Below are 18679 nucleotides of genomic sequence, written 5' to 3'. Positions count from 1 at the left end.
GCTTCAGCATTAAAAGATGCCTAGCAAGAGATGCGCTTGTGTGTGTGTGTGTGTGTGTGTGTGTGTGGGTATTCATCTACCCTCATTGAGAAATGTGTGCGAGAGAGAGAGAGAGAAAGAAAGAGAGAGAAAGAGTATAAAATGAGCATTAGCGAGACCCACCTGCTGTGATAGTTCTAGACAGCATCTTGGGCCAGACGGAGGTTAAAATGTCATTTTATGTTAAACTATAAATTAAAGGTCCATTAGCGAAACTTAAGACTCAAATGAGCTGCAGCGGCTAACCAGCTACAGCGTTCAAAACACAGCGGAGAGCGACCCGTTCCACATTGCGATGTGCGAAAATGATACCGCTGAAAAAATACAGAGGGTGCTTTAAGTAATTTGGCAGCTTTGGCCGTTCACCTCTTTAATGGAGCGCTCACACACACACACAGACACACACACACAGTCTCGCAATAGGAGTCGCACAGACGTACACACATACAGAGATATCAGGTTATACGTGAGTGGGACCTTTCGGGACACTGAAAGGGAAGTGTAAATCTGAAGGCTGCATTTGAGACCCGGGTTGGGAAAGTTCCGGAACGGAGGCTGTGACTTACAGAAACACAAGATGGCCGCCTGCCCTGGCTCAGTGGGACGGAAGACAGCAGGAAACAGAAATTCATCAAAGCTAATCGGCTCTCCGCGGCCCAGCTCCGGAAGAAGCCGGCCCTGAACCAAGTCTGAAAAGCAGTCAAGATGAAGGGTGGTGTTTTTTTTTTTACTTTAATTTACATCATACAACTTAGAACTGAGTATCTAGAACGTGGGTGATTTCCTGGGGGGAGAGGGGGGTGCAGAGTGTAATGTTTGTGGTGGGCTAAATGCCAAAATGAGACCAAAAACTCCAGAATGTCCATTTAAATAAAAATATGTATTTGTTTGTTCTCTTACTGGGTGAGGGGGTGGGTTTAAGGTACTTTTTGGGGAGCCCTGGGCTAGAGCCATATATATAAATCTGCAGTAGCTCACAAATCTGCAGTAAACTTTGTTTTGGCATAAGGGACTGAAGCTCTTCCCAATCCTACACCCACCGTCTCCATACATTGCAAGTGAGCAGCACAGAGGAGAAAGAGACCATGCATATCCCAACCACAGCAACAGCGAGCAGCAGCAATTAGTCAGTATTCAGTCCCCCCACCCCCTTTGACCTCTTGCCATGTTGCAACTGTCTATGACCCCAAAAATGCAACGGACCTTGCTCACCCTAGGTGGGCAGGGTAGTACTTATACCCAATATTCAGCAGTATACTAGTCAGAATAGGTGTTTGTTAAATGCCTCATCTATTTTATTTATTTATTATTTCATTACATTTTAATCCTCCTTTAAGAAAGCCAGACGTGGCAAGGAAAAACAGCCTCAGAGTGAGAGGCAGAAACCCTGAGAGGAACCAAGACGCAATAGGGGAACGAATCCTCCTCAGGTCAAATTGAATTGGCAGGTAGTGCTCTTCTCCAACAGTGTTCACAGTGGCAAATAAAAGCCTTCACTCTCTTACCAGTACCGGCCTGAGACTTGAGAGTTGGAATCTCTAACAACCCTGCTCTGCAATCAGCAGCCGAGAGAGAACACAATTGACTGTGCTTCGGGTGATGCTGCATCGGTGGTAGCTCGCAAAAGAGGCAGTGGTTGGCTTTACATGTATCTGAAGACTCCTTACTCTGCTTGTGTAGGGGGGGACTATGCACAGGTAGGTTTACTGGCAGTAAAAAATAAATAAAATAATAATAAAAATAAATATAGATTAATTAAGATAAAGATAAATAAAGATTTCAGTAGCAGCAACTTTCATATCATACATATCATACGTCAGAGGCAGAGCCATAGTACCATATTTACTCAATTTTACAGGATAAACAATACCAATTTACAAATCTTGCAAATCCCAGTGCAGCAGTTTAAAGGAGGTAAGCTGAAGCCTCTAGCACTTTCGGGAAGCAGGTCCAGACCCAGAGAACCAGTGTGGAGTTCATGCCCTGCTGAAGAGGAGTGTTGACCTGCTAATGGGCTTTACAGGCCAGCTCTGGTCTTCTTTTGTGTTCTTTAGCTTTCTCTGATCATATCCAGAGTAAACTCCCAGTGTTTACACAGGCTCTGTGTGTGTGTGTGTGTGTGTGTGTGTGTGTGTGTGTGTGTGTGTGTGTGTGTGTGTGTGTGTGTGTGTGTGTGTGTGTGTGTGAATGCATCTGCGTGCACATCTCTGTGTATCAGAGGGCTTGTTGATATAGGACTCAGTTTACACTATGAAAGCCATCAAGAGTTTAAACGCTGAGCGTTTTATAATACTGATGACTAATGTCTTGCACAGACACGCACAAACACACACAGACAGACACACACACACACACACACACACACAGACAGACACACACAATCACGCCTCATCTCACCCCCTCATCTGCAGCCTGCCTGCTTGCATTCTCTGCTCCAGACATCCATCCATCTTCTTGCTCTCCTCCACTGACACATTACTCCTCATGTCTCTCTCAGGCTAGACACACCACAGGATGTGCATGTGTGTGTGTGTAAGCACAAAACACACATGCATGTGTTTGAATGTGTGTCCTCGCTAATCATGAATGTGTGGAGGTCTTTAATGCTCACAGAGCCTTCCCTGCACGTGGCAAAGCCTCACAACGCTGAGCTGCTGTTTGCACTGTGTGAACGATTCATGAGAAATGGAACCACAGAAATATGGCCAAATTAACCTGGAATAAATCTTTATAGATAAGACAGTCCTTTCCTTCTCCTGTAACTTCATTTCAGAGATCGGATTTCTGCCACAATAAAGACAAAGATCACAGAGTTTGCTTTTGTCATCTGAATGTAAAGACAGAAGTGTGTGTGAGCATTTGTGAGACAGGGAGAGACTGAGAATGTGTGTAAAAAAGAGGAAGGCGTACTTACGCCCTGGGCGAGAGCGCCAGCACTGTCCAGAACTGGAGCGGGACAGCTTTCCTCATAATCCTGCAACTTCTCATGGATCTGAGAGAGAGAAAGAGATAGAGAGTGAATGAGATTAAGAATTTAACAGAAATAGTGAGAGATCAAGAGAAAGAGAGAGACAGAATGAGAAAGCATGAGATTAAGCAGTGAGGGAACAAAGTGAGATATCAAGAAAGAGGAAAAAAAGAGGAAAAGAGAGAGAGAGAGAGAGAGAGAGAGAGAGAGAGAGAGAGAGAGAGAGAGAGAGAGAGAGAGAGAAACAGAACAAGAGAGCATGAGATTGAAAATGAGAAAAAGGGAGAAGTTAAAAAAAAAAGGAAGGAAAAGAAAAAGAAAAGAAGTAAACATACAAAGAAAATGAAAATAAAGAAAAAGAGAGACGAGAAAACCAGAAAAATTACGGAAAAAAAAACAGAAGACAAGAAAAATTGAAAAAATACGAAAAAAACACAGAAAAAAAACCTAAAGAGTGAGAGAGAGACAAATAGTGAGCACTGATGAACGTTGTCCTTGTCATAATTACAAAAAAAGATTAATTAATTAAAATAAAAGTAGTAACACCTCCCAGTTTGTGTCTATAAACAGGCGTTTGCTGCGCTGTTGCTGCAGAAAACATCCCTCATTTCCAGTCCGAAACCATGTAACCAGGGTGATCCACACTGAGCTACCAGCCTATCCAAACTGGAATTAGTCATGTAAAATATCTCCGCTGGGCCGAGCGGCGGTGAATTAGACTCGCACTGCTGCCAGGGGGACAAAATATTTACAAGCACAATGAAGATTTATTGGTGCTTAAGACAAGATCTACTGCGCAGCTCCAGCAGAGGGGCATGCTAGGCTGACTGTGGCTGAGAGGGTAGTTTAATGGGACTGAGGAGGGATGGGTAGTGTGTGCGTTCAGAGAGGGACAGAATCAAGTGTCTTTTTCCCTCAGCGCTGCCTTCAGAAACTACGCTGATGTGCTTCAGCCTTTCTGTTAAACAGCTTAGCCTGCTTTCCACGATGAGTGGATCTGATCTCTGACTTTGATGGTTATGCTTTTGTGATTCTTCACTATAGATTGGTAAGACAATTAAAAAGGGCTGCCACTATGCAATTACACTAGAAACTGAGTAATATTCGAGCTACGTTGACATTCAGGTCATCTTTAAGTTGAGTTTTTTTAAAAATACCAAACAATAAACCATCCACAGCTTTTCAAAGACAGATAGATACTTTATTGAAATTAAGCAGCCAGTAACAATTGTACAACACAGTAATACAATACAATAATGACAATAACAACAATAAATAGAATAAATGTAAAAAAAATATGCATTTGAAACCAACCAGAGATGAAAGGCAGCACAGTTATAAAGAATTAGGAATGAAGCAGACAGATGACAATACTCAATAAATATTGCATATATTGGTATTTAAGTAAATTGTCCATAGTGTCCAGGATGTACAGATTCCCAAACCTGATTTAGGGATGCAGTTTATGATTTACAGCTGGTTAAGAAGTGTCTTTGGCCAAGTGACCACATGAAGCACATTCACTACTCTCTATTAGCCAAACTAGGCCCACTTTATGTTAAGTGCCACTAATAACTGTGTACTTACATATTAACTCATTAACAACTTTTAATGTGAATGGCTACATTTTAGGCCTCATTAACCAATTGCAATTTATGAATCTTGACGGTTCACATTTATAAATGTAAGTGACCCTATATCCACCTGTAATGTGAACGAATCTGCCTCCGTGTGCATGTGCACATGTTTATCAATACAGTTGGCTGTAAGCACAGGAGTTCAACAAAAAATGTTGCCAATTTTATTATGTCAATATGACTTAATAAAATGAATATTGATTATGGCTGCAGAAAAGACAGTACAGATGTGGAATTACATACATATCCAGCATTACAATGGCAACTTCACAAGATTCACACACACACACACACACACACACACACACACACACACACACACACACAGAGGAATGGAGTGAGGTATGTGCTGCAGGATGGAACGTAGCTGTGGAGTCGCAGTGCATTCCAGAAAGAGCCATCTGTTTAGGCGGTTGTAGTAGCGCTGGCCTGCTCTAGGTCTGTACAGTTCAGATTGAGATTAAACTCTTATTTAATTTACAACTCCGGCCCCCCTCCAGCTACCTGCCTGTCCACAGAGCAGCACCCGCCAGCAGACATTTAAAATCCATTACAGAGAAGAAACGGGGAGAGAGAGCAAGGGAGCGAGCGAGAGAAACAGAGCAGTGATTTCAGTGGACCATCAGCACACGGTTATGCTACTCCATACTCACACTCTGTTTTCGGCATCTGACAGGTAAACTTATCACAGTGAAAAGTGAAGATGCTGTAATGCTTACAAATGTTTGATTGTAAAAATCAGAGGCACAGAGAGAAAAAAGGGGGGGAAATTTGAATCCGAGACATAAAACACCATGTAAGCCAGGGTGATAGGACCACATGACCTTGTTATAAACATAACAGGAAGAAAGAAAGCAAAGGAGCGCCATGCAAAAGTTTGGGCTCCCCAAGCGATTCTTTTATCAAGCTCTCAGACCTTAATTAGCTTGTTAGTGTTATGGCGTGTTCACAATCATTGTAAAGAAAGTCCAGACTGCTTTGTAAATTGCAAAACTTCATGAATACATAAATACTCTGACTGCTCAAACCTTGTCCCAATCAGCAGCCAGGGGTCCTCCGAGAAGCTGCCAAGAACGCATTCACTGATCTTCTTATCCGCTGATGCAATTCAGGGTTGCGGTGGCAATATGGCAAGCAAGGCATCCCTGTCCCCAGCAAGTTCTACCAGCTTCCGCTTGGGGATCCCCAAAGATTCTCAGGCCAGACATTAGATCATTAGATCTCCTCCTAGTTGGCGATGCCCGGTACATCTCCAGCAAGAGGCTACCCAGGCTCATCCTTATCAAATCATATTCAAACCAACTCAGCTGGCTCCTACTATCACCCCTTCTCCAAGCCTGCCCTAGACAACAAAGCTCCTTTCACTGGCTCACTAGCTCACAAAGAGTGAGCTCAGCTACCCGAAGGAGAAAACACATTTAGGACGCGTGCAACCACAAACCCCTTCTTTTAGTCGCTTCCTGACCATAGGTAAGAGATCTATGTGGGGACATAGACCTACTGGTAAACTGATAGCTTTGCTTTCTATCTGGTACAGCAACTGCATTACTTTAATTAATTTAATTTTCAGAGTTCTAGGTAGCACCTAACCAGCTGTTACACCTAATCGTAGGTTAGGTTAGATAGCAAAGGGTTGTTAGGCAGCAGTTTCCTCAGTTCATAATGTAATTACGAAAATCCACAGAAACTATTGACAGAAACGCTGGAGGTCAAGTTCAGCTCTGGATCCAAGAGACCTACTTGTGGGACTGCCAAAACAGCAAATCAAAACCCCTGTTTGACAGCGAACGAACTTCAAGAAGATTTAGCAGGCTCTGGAGTGGTGGTGCACTGTTCTACTGTGCAGTAACACCTGCACAAATATGGCCTTCATGGAAGAGTCATCAAAAGACAACCCTTTCCTGCATCTAGTTTTCAAAGAAACATCTAAAGAATTTTCATAGAGAGAAGAATAAGAACTGCTTCTCATAAAAAGGTTCTTCCAAGGTTATTCAGTAAAAGCAATGGTTTCATATAGAACCAAGATCCCTCAAATAATCATTTGGATGTTCTAGGGGTTCGTTGCCTGGTTGAAGTGTTCTTCAGATTCCTGGGAAACCTCCTGCAGATGGTTCTTGAGAGAACTTTTTTTCCTCTTTTTCTCACAAGCTGGTACTGACAATGAACCCACCCCTTCGTAGCTCCCCCTAGCACCAACAATGCTCCCTACACTAGCAAGGGAAAGGAATGCAACTCTTCTGACAAATGCAAAGCCAGACGCTACCGCTTTTCGAACTGCCAATGCGGCAAGCTTAGAGGAGAGTGCCAGCTGCGCTGTCCAACATTGCTACCAACATCTACCCACCCAGCTAATTGTGCTCTCTCGGACTCTGGCTGCTGATGTCAAAGTGGAATGGCTCAGATTTCAAACTTGCAATCCCCGGGCCAGAAGCACATCAGCCACTTGGAGACACCATTGATGGAACTGAGCCTAGCAAGTGAATCACGAACAGTGAGCAGCAAAAAAAAAAAAAAAAAAAAAAAAAAAAACGTAAGAGGGAACGTAAGAGAAGAAAGTACACAAACATCAAGCAAGAAGGCAGACAGACAAGAAAGAACTAAAAGATAAATGAAGGCAAACCAAAGAAGGAGAGACCAACGAAAGCAAATGAAAGCTTTGAAGCGCGGGTGCAGGAGCAGTGTTAGAAGGCAGAGAGAGCAGTTCGGTCCAGACGGCAGTGGGGAGTCCTGTTTACATCCATGCTCTGAAAATGACTTTAACCCCCTTTCATGTGCGTGCTCCCTGTGCGCTTTGGAGCAGCCGTCTAGAGTAACCCCACAGCGCTGAGCACCGAGCAGACCGGACCTCCATCCATCAGCACCTCATCACCTCAAGTTCAGCCTCAGCTCTCCACACTGATCCCAAATCAGCTCAGCCTGCAGGAGGAGGAAGGGACAGCAGACAGCCCAGCTTGATTCGGAGATGCCCGTCAGGCAGAGGTGTTTACACACATCTGTGTGTGTCTGTATAAGTATGGGCAAGGGAACGCACACACTCTTAGACACCGGCACATACTCCCACACTCATTCAAGCCCTGGAAATGGTCTGTGTACTAAAAGTGGAATAATTACTGACGCAGTTCAAAAGCAGCTCGAATGTGCACAGTCCAGTTCCACATAGTGATACACCAACACCCCGTTTGACTGTAAGAGACCTTCAGAAAGATGTTGCAGACTCTTGCATTTTGCACTATTCCACTGTGCAGCAGAGCCTGCACAACTATAGGGACCATGCGAATAACCTTCTAGCAGCACTACTAGAGTTGGGCAGTATCCACTTTCTTCATATCACCCCAAAATAATATCCGCAGTACCGTGGGTGGTCTTGCGCTTAAGTCGCATTCATAAAGCATCATCCCGTCTTATTTTAAAACCGAAAAATACAAATACAATGTTCAGTTTGGCTGCAGGCTTGTTGACTAACTGCTGAACTACAGACACGTGTTGAAAATTGTGTCTGAGAAAGTGAAGTTGAGCGACTGGTGTTGGGAGAAAGAGAAAGAAAAACTGAGACCTGGTCTGCCCTGCTTGGACTGGCAGCTGGCTATCTAGGCTTAGATTCGTTAGCAAGCAGGCTAAACACCACTGCAATCTGATCAGGATACAATCCAGATACTAGTCACATGAAGTGTTCAGGTGTAAATGGGGTCTTTAGGTCTTTATTTTTGCATTCTTGTGCGATTAGAGATATTGGTGCTATTGGAGATGGAAATTAAAACCTTTCCAAAATATGCAGTGTGAGCGGGACCTGAGTTACTGGATACTGCTTTCCAGAATGGAGCAGTGAGCAGAAACCATTTCTTTTTAACCACAGTTTAACAGTTATTACCACTATAATGCCTTGCAAAAGTATTATTTGAAGGCTGTTCCAGAACATGATGCAAATAATAAATAAATCATGAAACTATTCTAATATTTTTACACTTGTATTCAAATATATAAACTTTGTATATGCAAAAATATACACACACAATGTGAAGCAGTGCATTCTTGTCTAGAGGTTCTCAAACCAGCCCTCATCAATTAATCTCCACCTGTACCAGGTGTTCTCATTGTCTTTACTCTAGAGTCTTGGTTCAAGTGTTGGAAGATGGGATAGAGCAAAAATATGAACTGTCTGAAGACTAAAGACTGGTTTAAGAAGCTCTGGACTTGTTTAGAGGGTTTAGTGATGCATATGCTCTGACCTGACCACTGATGAGCTGAATGAGGTGCGTTAGAATGAGGGAAACGCTGGACCGTAGAGCACAGGAGTATTCCAGAATAGTGTCCAGAGATATCCCAGAACAGATTGCTGTGTCTCAAGGGTGCATTGTGCAACATTCCCTGGAAGATGGGGTTAGCATGTTTCCAGCTTCAGAAGACAAACATGATTCCTCACAAATAAACTTTAATCAGGAGATGGAGAACCTTTGGAAAGACAGAGAAAAAGTTGTGCAATTTACGCCGAGCTAGAGCCAGTCTCGAAAGGCGAAACAGAGACGTTAACACACACGGGCCAGCACTCGGAGGGAAACACCTTTACCGCCAGGCTCTGTTTAGCATTTCACATTTCTAATATCCAGTTTCATGCCTCATAAACCACAAGACATGACAGCCATTTACTGCACATGTGGCATTTATTAAACACGCTAATTCATCAGATTTATGGAAGCTACCGGATTGTAAACAACAGCGGAGAGAGCGGGGAAGCCAACATGGCCGACAGGCCTGCTCTGCAGTCTGAGCACAGGGACAGAGGATGAACAGAGGGGAGAGATTTTGGATTTTAGTTTGTCTGGCTTAGAGGCCACATTCAGCTCATTGCAGCCACCACATCTCCCCAAACAAGCATTAAGCGGACAAGGTCATACGATCCAGCAATAAGCTGCTCCTGTCTGAAACTCTAACCCCATCAGTGTGTGAGAAAGATGACTGAAGTCTGACTGAAGTTTTCCTTCTCCTGTAAAGTCAGACTCCTGTAAAGTCGCCGTTTTTTGTGCGACAGCAAAGAACTCCACAGTACTGTGCAAATTAAAGCAGCATTATGCGAGATTTGGTATTTTTCGGTTGTAGGCTCCCCCTAAAGGTGGGGCACATCATTGACTTTTACTTTACATACACTTTGCAAGCTTTACACACATACATTTTTGTGATGGCTCAGTGGTTAAAGAACCGGGCTATTGACAGGGCTGCCAGTTTGATACCTGGGCTCGGCAAGCTGCCACTGTTGGGCCCCTGAGCATGGCCCTTTACCCTCCCTGATTCCTGGGCGTGAGCATGTGTACTTACTTTACTGTCACTGTGTGTGTGTTCACTGCACGGATGGGTTAAAGTCAGAGGTCAAATTCCATCTGTGTCCAACACTAATAGTTAATATGGTTGTCTTACAAGCTGAGAGATATAGAAAGTGAAAACACGTGTGGACTGATGTGGCAATTCCACACCTCTGCTTAAGAAAAGCCAGTGTTATTATTATTATTATTATTTTTTTTTTTTAATCCTCTAATTGCTGGTTTGGGTAAACAGTGCCTCACAAAATTATCCATTTGGTGGATTGCATCAGTGAGTCTAAGGTGCCCATGACCTTGCCGCCGGTTATCCTTCTTCGGACCAATTTTAGGGTCCAAATGTACTGTCCACTGCATAGTAGGCACACTTCACATTACCAATTCATGCAATGACTGGTGGAATTGAGCAGCCAGCACCCAGCACTAAACGTTCATACTTCTAAGCAGCTCATAATAATACGAATAACCTTTACAAAAAAATCAAATCTTTCTTACTGTTAATTTGTATTTATTCTAATAAAGTGTTTTAACTGGCACAAACATGCGAGCAAAAGAGCAAGAGAGTGAATTCATGCATATATGTTGATTCTGGACCACCCCATGTCCAGAGTGTGAATGCAGGGGGTTGAGTTACTTATGGGATTTATTTTGGATGCAGTATGCCACTTATTAAAAGAGCAAAGCACCAAGCACACAGCTGCACTTTCACATGGGCCACTTTTATTAATGCCAGGTGCTAAGGTTATATAGGCTAATGTGGGGTAGTAATGTAGATCTGTGGACTGCGATTCCTCCAGAGATGGCAGAGCTACATTACTTGTCCAAATTTTGTGGACACGTGTTCAATAAGCATGTATTGTGAAGCCCTCTTTTTGCTGCAGGAACATCCCATCCCATGACTTGAGGCTTGAGTTAAAGTGCCTTTTCTTATTGAGAACTAATCATCAAACACCAGTACTTGACCTCCCTAATGATCTTAAGTGGCTGAGTGCAATCAAGCCTTCATATAGCAATGCTCTCTCAGCACTAGTGTAACGTCATTTTAAAGTACACTCTTTAAAAATAAAGGTGCAATAAAGGGTTCTTTAAGCGATGCCACAGAACAACCATTTTTGAGGTTCCTCACACTCACGCATCTTTACTCACAACACACCCTGTTGCACCTTTATTTGTAAGAGTGTACTCTTCAGGGATGACTTCACACTAGTGCTGGGAGCATTGCTTTGAAGGCTTGATTGCACTCAAGAGCATTAGGGAGGTCAAGTACTGATGTTGGATGATTAGTTCTCAATAAGAAAAGGCACTTTAACTCAAGCCTCAAGTCGTGGGATGGAGCTCCATCACTCCACTGCACCACAGCCCAATGCTGTAGACCTTTATAAACTTCTAGCCTATATTTGGCATAGGGCATGGTGACCTCATGTGCCACCTTGCTCATGTGCCTCTGTTCTAGAGGATATATCGGCAATCATTTTCTATGGCGATCAATTCACCAATTAGAGCATTCATGGATACAAGCTTTGCTTCTCCTAAGGATGTGACTTGGACACGAAGTAATAAGTACAGTACAGAGAGTTGGAGCCACTGTGACTGTGATTAACCACAGACAAGTAGAGGCCAATCTCACAGCTACACACCAAGCATGAAAAAACAGAGTTTATTGCACATACAATGTGTGTGTGTGTGTGTGTGTGTGTGTGTGTGTGTGTGTGTATATACACACTAAGTGATAAAGCACATAAGGGTTCCCAGCAATTTCCTCTTCAGGATCTCCTTCTGGACTAAGGAATAAAGCCAAAATTGTGTGAGGTTAAGACACCTGAAATAAAATGAAGCCTGAATTTGCTGATCAAACACATGTGAACGACCAAGAAAGAACCAAAGGATACCAAGATACCCAAGGGAACCAAATTAAAGAGAATCTCCCTCTCCTTTCTCCACACATACAAACACAGGTCTAGACACAGAGAGGACATGGCAGAAAACTGGACCATGTTACACACCTAACCCAGGTGGAAATTGCAGGTTGTGTTGGATTTCCTGCAGAGCTGTGTGGAGTGGCAGTTTGGCGAAGGATCACAGGGTAAGAGCTCTGGAATAAAAGCCTACAGTAATTGCACGGGGAATGCTGTGCACCACAGTCATAGAGCAGGGGCCATGCTGTCTGTCCTGCCTGTCACACTCACTTTATCTCTGTGAAATGGCTGTAACATGGAGCACTTAGTGAGTACAGGCCAGCTCCACAGTCAGTCTGCTCAAAATGAATATGAACTAATGCATTATACTGGACAGTACAGTGCCTTTGTAGCAGCCTGTGTTGTGTTCAACACAAAAAAGTAGATATATGAAGTCCAGAGAGTCAATTAAATCATTTTATACATAGTGGCATGTACTGGTAACTCCCTCTCCAACCTGTAGAATGAATGGCTGTCTATGGAGAAAAGTACATTAACTTCTAAAACTCTGCAGGTTTTGTAAATCCACATTTCCGCTGTAAAACAAGCCAACAAAAGGGACAGTTCATGTGCAAGTATTCATGCAAAATGTTTAATTTGGTGCTTTAAATGTGACTAGACTAACAAACAGCCTCAAATCTAGATTGTATGATCCAGTAGACCATGTTTAACATATACACTCACCAAACACTTTATTAAGAATACTAACACTAATGTTAGGTAGAGCCTCTTTTGCTCTTAAAACACCTTCAATTCATCGTGGCATGGTTTCTACAAGGCCTTGAGATTTTGGTCCATCCTCAACATGTCTGCATTGTAAAATTTCTTCTTTTTCATGTTGAATCTTTAATTCTACTACATCCCAAATAAGTTCTACTGGATTTAGATTCTGTACCTGGGAAGGCCACTGAAGGCCACTGGACTCTGAACACTGAACAGTTATGTTCATGAAAACAGTCAGAGATGTGGTTTTGTGGCATGGTCCATTCCTAATGATCCTCATCAATACTTAAATAGGCTTTAAATAGGCCCATTCAAGCGAAGATCGCTACTGACCGGCCCAAAGTCAGTCACAAGGTCAGTTTGGTCCACTGAGTCATGCTGTTGATGCCATTTACTAATTCCATCAGACCAAGCTATGTTTTTCCAGTCTTCAACTGTCCAGTTTTGGTGAGCCTGTGCCCGCTGCAGCCTCAGCTTTCTGTTCTTAGCTGACAGAAGTGAAACACAACATGGTCTTCTGCTGTTGAAGACCATCCGCCTCATTGTTGGATGTGTTGTGCACTCTACTCTACTCACCATAATTGTACAGAGTGTTTAGCATAATGTGGCCTTCCATTTTTCATTTCAAGCTTTTAGGAGTTCGAAACCTTCTCAGAGCCAATGCTTTTCATTGTTTAGGTTGACGTGGGTAATTATCAGCTGCTAAGAAACCACTCTGTACAGAGGAGCTCAACCTTCAGAGCAGCCAGATACCACTCCACCCCTCCTCTACCTTGTAAACAAATCTCAAAGTTCTCACAGCATTTGCTCAGCATGCCCCCAGCAGGCTCAGCTTCTCTCTTGCTCCCGTTGATATCTGTGATATCAACTCGGTCAGATATCGCCTTCACGGGATCAAAAAGCTTTTGAGGAACTTGTTTTTCAGAGCACTTCACCAATCATAAAGATCTGGACCACTTGCTGCACTCTCTCAGCGACATAAGTATAATTTATCGAGAAGTACAGAGATTAAGCACTCCTGGATTGTAAGATAGTAAGCACCCCCCCACCCCCCAACTGAATTATTACTGGATTATTATGTTCATTACTCCACTTCTATAGTCAAAGACATTAGAGGCCCTGCTAAGCTTTAGAAAATATGAATTACATCTGTAAATTAAACCCTTGCTGAGTCTAGAATACAGCCATGAAAACAAAACTGCAAAATTTAGGTTTCGAGTTTTGAGGGTTCAATAATTTCAATATGCTAGAACCGCACACAATCACGTTTCAAATATTCATAATAATTCTGAAGAAACTGACAATCTGAAGAAAACAAAACACAAGATCTGTGTACTAAGATTAACGAAGCTGTAGATACTAAAGCTATTATGAATATAACTGTAGTGCATGCACATTACAAGTCAACCTCTGAGCATTGTAGCTAGAAAGAGACTAAAGTAGCAGCAGAAGATCTACACTAAAAGAAGAATTAGAAAACCAGAAGATGAAAGCAACAGAATCTACAGCTTAACCATGCCACTGATTTACTTAACGTCCTTCACTAAAACATCACACAAATCAGCCTTTTCTTAAGAACTGTACAGCCCCACAGCTGTGACAAAAACGCAGTGGTTCACAAACAGGTGCCAAAACAGCAAAACAGCAGAGCTGTTTTACGTCAATGAAAGAGAGAAACTGTGTGAAAACTCTGCAAAAAAACTGGTAAAAATGGAAAAACTGGTAACAAACAGAGACCAAAGCAATAAGGACAAACGGATAGTTCCATCTTAGTGAATTAAGAACAGCACACCAGGTTTGTGTTTCTGTTTTGCATAGTTTCACAGCTGGGAAGGACCTGTCTTCCCATTATTCCTCTGGAACAGTGTATATATTGCACTAGATCACGAGATCAATTAGACTTTAACACTGAAACCTGCCCAGATGTTTCCAGACAAAAATACAAAGAGAGAAGGAGAAATGGAACAAAATATGGGGATCAAGAGGGAGGATGACTGTTGTCCTGCAGGTAGTACGGTTGGGTGGTGTTTAAAAATGGTGGAAGTATTTCCAGATGAGGACGGTTTTTACAAAAAACAACAGGCCCACCATAGTTTCGCGAATGGAGAGGCATTTCTAATAAAAACAGAAAGTGAGCAAATTTAGATGAATCAATCTGATAAATGAGCGTGAAAATGGTCATAAGAGATGGAAATGCATCAAACATGGCGTCTTGTAGTTTCTGGCACCAAAACATTCGCAGCTGATTCTTCAAGTCCTTTAAGTTTCCAAGAGAGGGTCTCCATGAACCTCATCAATGAGCCTTGGGTGCCCATGATCCTGCTGTCGGTTCGTTGGTTTACCGGTTGTCCTTTCTTGGTAGGTACTGACCACTGCATACTGGAAACACCCCACAAGACCTGATGTTATGGAGATCATAGTTTCGACTAGCATTCACAATTGTGAAGGGTATCAGATTCTTACGCTTGTCCATTTATCCTACTACCAACTCAGCAAAATCAGCTGCTGAGTAATATAACTCACCCCTTGAAATATGGCATTAATACCAGATAATCAAACTGTACTCACCTCACCTGTCGGAGGTTTTAATCTTATGGCTATACAAACAGCACATAACATGTCGCATTTCGCCTTCATCTCTAAAATTATTGTCCACACTGGTGTCTGTAGGTACACTGTTCTGTGTGGTAGGTGGTGGCTCTGTAGCAGAGATAGCTAAGCTATATCTAAAGGTTGTCTTAGCAAGTGGACTACAGATCCAACACAAATGGGGGAAAAAGAAAGAAAAAAAAAAAACTTATTTTAAGCTTTGGATCCTACAGGCACAAACGTTCAGTCCAATTAGCGACGACTGAAGATCCCAAAGATTTTAAAGTGTCTTAACATACTTATTTTTTAAACCATGAAACCTGATTATTTGACATAACGTCTAGATTCAGCCTTCTTTAACAATACTGCCTTCATTCCTAAATCCAGACTCCAATTTTTAAGCTAAAAAAGCTTCGTCCTTGATTCAATTGTACTGACAGAACCATTAGGCCTACAGTCACATATGGCAGTGGAATAAATGAAAACAGATTATGACTGTACACGCATTACATGCCTTCTCTTTAGATGAAACAACCAGAACATAATCTCATGTGTACAGCAATGAAGCCAACGTCTGGGAGTCTCTGTGCTGATTGATAAGCATTAGAATGTGAGCGTACGTTGCAAACAAGCTCCATGCAGAACGAATGCAGAGAAGCATTTGGAGGCCTGATGTGGTCAGAGCTCTGGTTTTTACACAGTCAGCAGAGCACTTCACCACAGCTCCAGTCTTTACACGCTCAGATAGCACACAAAAACCTGGAGCTCCAACAAACACAAACTCTTACAAAAGGACAGAGTGAGTGGGAAGGGGTGAGGGTATAGCAGCATGGTGCACAGTTCCACTGCCATGTGGAACTCACCAAACAGTCTTAACATTAATACTACCGGTCTAATATTGTGTAGGTCCCCAGAACAGCTTTGACTGGTCAAGGCATGGCCTCTAGAAGAGTGCTGAAGGTGTCCTGTAGCAACAAGACCTCAGCTGCAGTTCCTGTAAGTCCTGTAAATCAAGAAGTGGGCACTCCATGAGCGTCAACGAACCTTGGGCATCCATGACCCTGCCGTCGGCTTGCCGGTTGTCCTTCCTTGGAGCACTTTTGGCAAGTACTGACTATTGCCTACCAGAAACACCCCACAAGACCTGCCTTGCAGAGATACTTTGACTGAACACAAAGTAATGTGAATGACCACACTTCTCCCGCTACCCAGCTCTGTACTATGGACATGATCATCATCTTCACTCAAATGTGAAGATGCAGTACTTGCCTGCAGTAATCCAACACAATCACAATGACCAGAGCTGAAGGGTTGCTCGGCTATGTATTGGTACCTGCCAATTTGGATAATGTGGATTATTCGATCCTGAGAGCTGGTCAGATCATACGATCCATATTTTTGCGAGTTGCTGCAGCTCCAACTTCAACTGCTAGATGGCAATTAGGACCTCACGCCGTAAAAAACCCCACTGAGGCCAGCGATGAAATCAGCTCAACATGCTGAATGTCACAAATTTGGCGAACATGTAGAACTAAAGCATCTTATAGGGGAAGCGAGTGAAGCCTTTTAACAGCACTAACAGAATACCTTTCTCAAGAGTCCATCCCTCAGCCCAGTACAGAGTACCAGAGCACAGCAGAGTTAGCCAACACTACTAATGACACTCTGAGCTACACAGTGCAGTTCTGCAAAGTACATTTCATCGTACAAAAAGTAAGTGCAGGAACTTTATAAAAGCCCTACACAATGATGCATTACCAAGTTTGCCTGGAAAGGTTAATGTGGCCTTGACTGGAATCGGTGTGCGGCCAATCTAGCTAAAAGACTGGCAATCTTTATCAGCCTCAAAATCGCTGATCGGTCCATCTATAACCATGATCATCTTGTTGCGGTCATGCCAAAAAAAATTTAAAATAGAGATTTATAGAGAGTATTTTAATTTGCAACAAAGTCCTGAATCAGAAATGCTGCCACCAAAACTTATCCACACATATGACTCAACACTGTTACTTCTCTACTACGTACCCTCTCTGTCCTCCATATTTTTACAGCCTTCCTATACAATCACACTCAAGGCGCGAAACACACGTACATATACACACATACACAAACACACTCACCTTAACAAGTGAGTGCAGGCTCCTCTCCCCAAACATGGTGTGTAGAAAGGAGCGGTCATCTGCACTCTCCACATGAGCCTGCAGCTGAGATGGCAACACTGACAACAGCTCATACAGACCTGCAGAGGAAGCACAGGAAACGTGTTACACACACACCCACATACATAAAATCTCATGCAGTCTCATGGACCTTGTTTGGGACACCTCAGCAAACGGTCAAGAGGTCATATAAAAACTACCATAACATGCTTGTCACTTGACCCGGTTAGACCAAAACGACCCTGGTGGAGTGTTCTCATTTCTAATGGGTGGTCCAGTCATTATCAGAAGATGCTGCCCTGAATAACAGATTGACCCCTGCATACAAGTCCCATGAAGGCAGGCTTAATCTAAGGTGTGTTAATTAGCTCATCTTTCAGCTCAATATGTCCTTCAGAAACACACATGGGAGAGTTCATGAGTTTGAGTCAATCTGAGGGCAGAGAGCAATGACTTCTCCCAGGCTGCACCTCATGTCCTGCTTTTGTCTGGCTACGTCCTGTTTTTCCAGGGACTCACGACTGGAGCTGTGAAACAATTCCCTGAAGTTTCATTACACTGCTGTCTGACGCTTAATGCCCCACACTAACACGCAGGGCAGGTAGCAGGTTTCCTATTAGTCTGGGTAGTACTGGAAGGTTATGAGGAGAGTCTGGTCCTGGGCTTTATAGAGTGGACAGAAGACCAACCCTACTAAACAGTTAACAGTTTAATGTGTACACAGCAGGAGAAAACAACCAATAGCTACACTACATTGACAAATGTTTTAGGACACCTGCTTATTCATTGTCTTTACTGTCCAGGGAAGGTTCTTTTTTTAATAATGTTTGTCAAATTCTTTCACTTTTCTTCCAATTTGGTATTACCATAAAACCCTCCCCTTTGTAACTCCCCCAAGTACTTGCCATACTCCTAACACTAAGTGGGAAAAGACTAAGAAAGAAGCCAGTCATTGTCTCTTTTCAAGAGGCTGCCGATACGGCACTACCAGGCAGTCGACTCGCTCAGCATAATGCGCAGGGTTCCAGCTTCCCCACACCAGCTAAAAGACACCTGTGCCAGCCATCGCCGGACATCTACCCACCTGAACAGGGCACAGTCAATTGTGCTCTCTCGTACTTTCACCGTTTATAGAAAAGCAGCATAGTGGTAGCACAGACTGCTGAGCCACCTGCAGCCCACCGGGAACGCTTTCTACTATATTTTGGAGCACTACTGTAATGATTTAATTGCATTCAGCGACAAAAGCGTTAGTGAAGTCAGGATGTTCAATGATTGCTACCTCACCTCATCCCCAACT

The 18679-nt window shown here is 43.0% G+C and overlaps 1 protein-coding gene across 1 annotated transcript in view; it reads right to left on the bottom strand.

Moving 5' to 3' along the window:
* Positions 1 to 17438, bottom strand: part of mpp7a (MAGUK p55 scaffold protein 7a) — a 105037-nt gene extending 87599 nt beyond the window's left edge. Inside the window, exons 1-2 of the mRNA XM_072668080.1 lie at positions 17341 to 17438; positions 2954 to 3031 (exon numbers count right to left, since the gene is read on the bottom strand). Of these exons, the coding sequence (XP_072524181.1) occupies positions 2954 to 3031; positions 17341 to 17376 (114 nt within the window). The 5' untranslated portion in view covers positions 17377 to 17438. The remainder of the gene's footprint in view (positions 1 to 2953; positions 3032 to 17340) is intronic.
* Between the last annotated feature and the right edge of the window lie 1241 nt (positions 17439 to 18679).

Source organism: Salminus brasiliensis, chromosome 22, assembly GCF_030463535.1.
Source record: "Salminus brasiliensis chromosome 22, fSalBra1.hap2, whole genome shotgun sequence".
In the NCBI taxonomy this organism is placed as follows: domain Eukaryota; kingdom Metazoa; phylum Chordata; class Actinopteri; order Characiformes; family Bryconidae; genus Salminus; species Salminus brasiliensis.
This window is presented reverse-complemented; position numbering and strand designations above follow the sequence as displayed.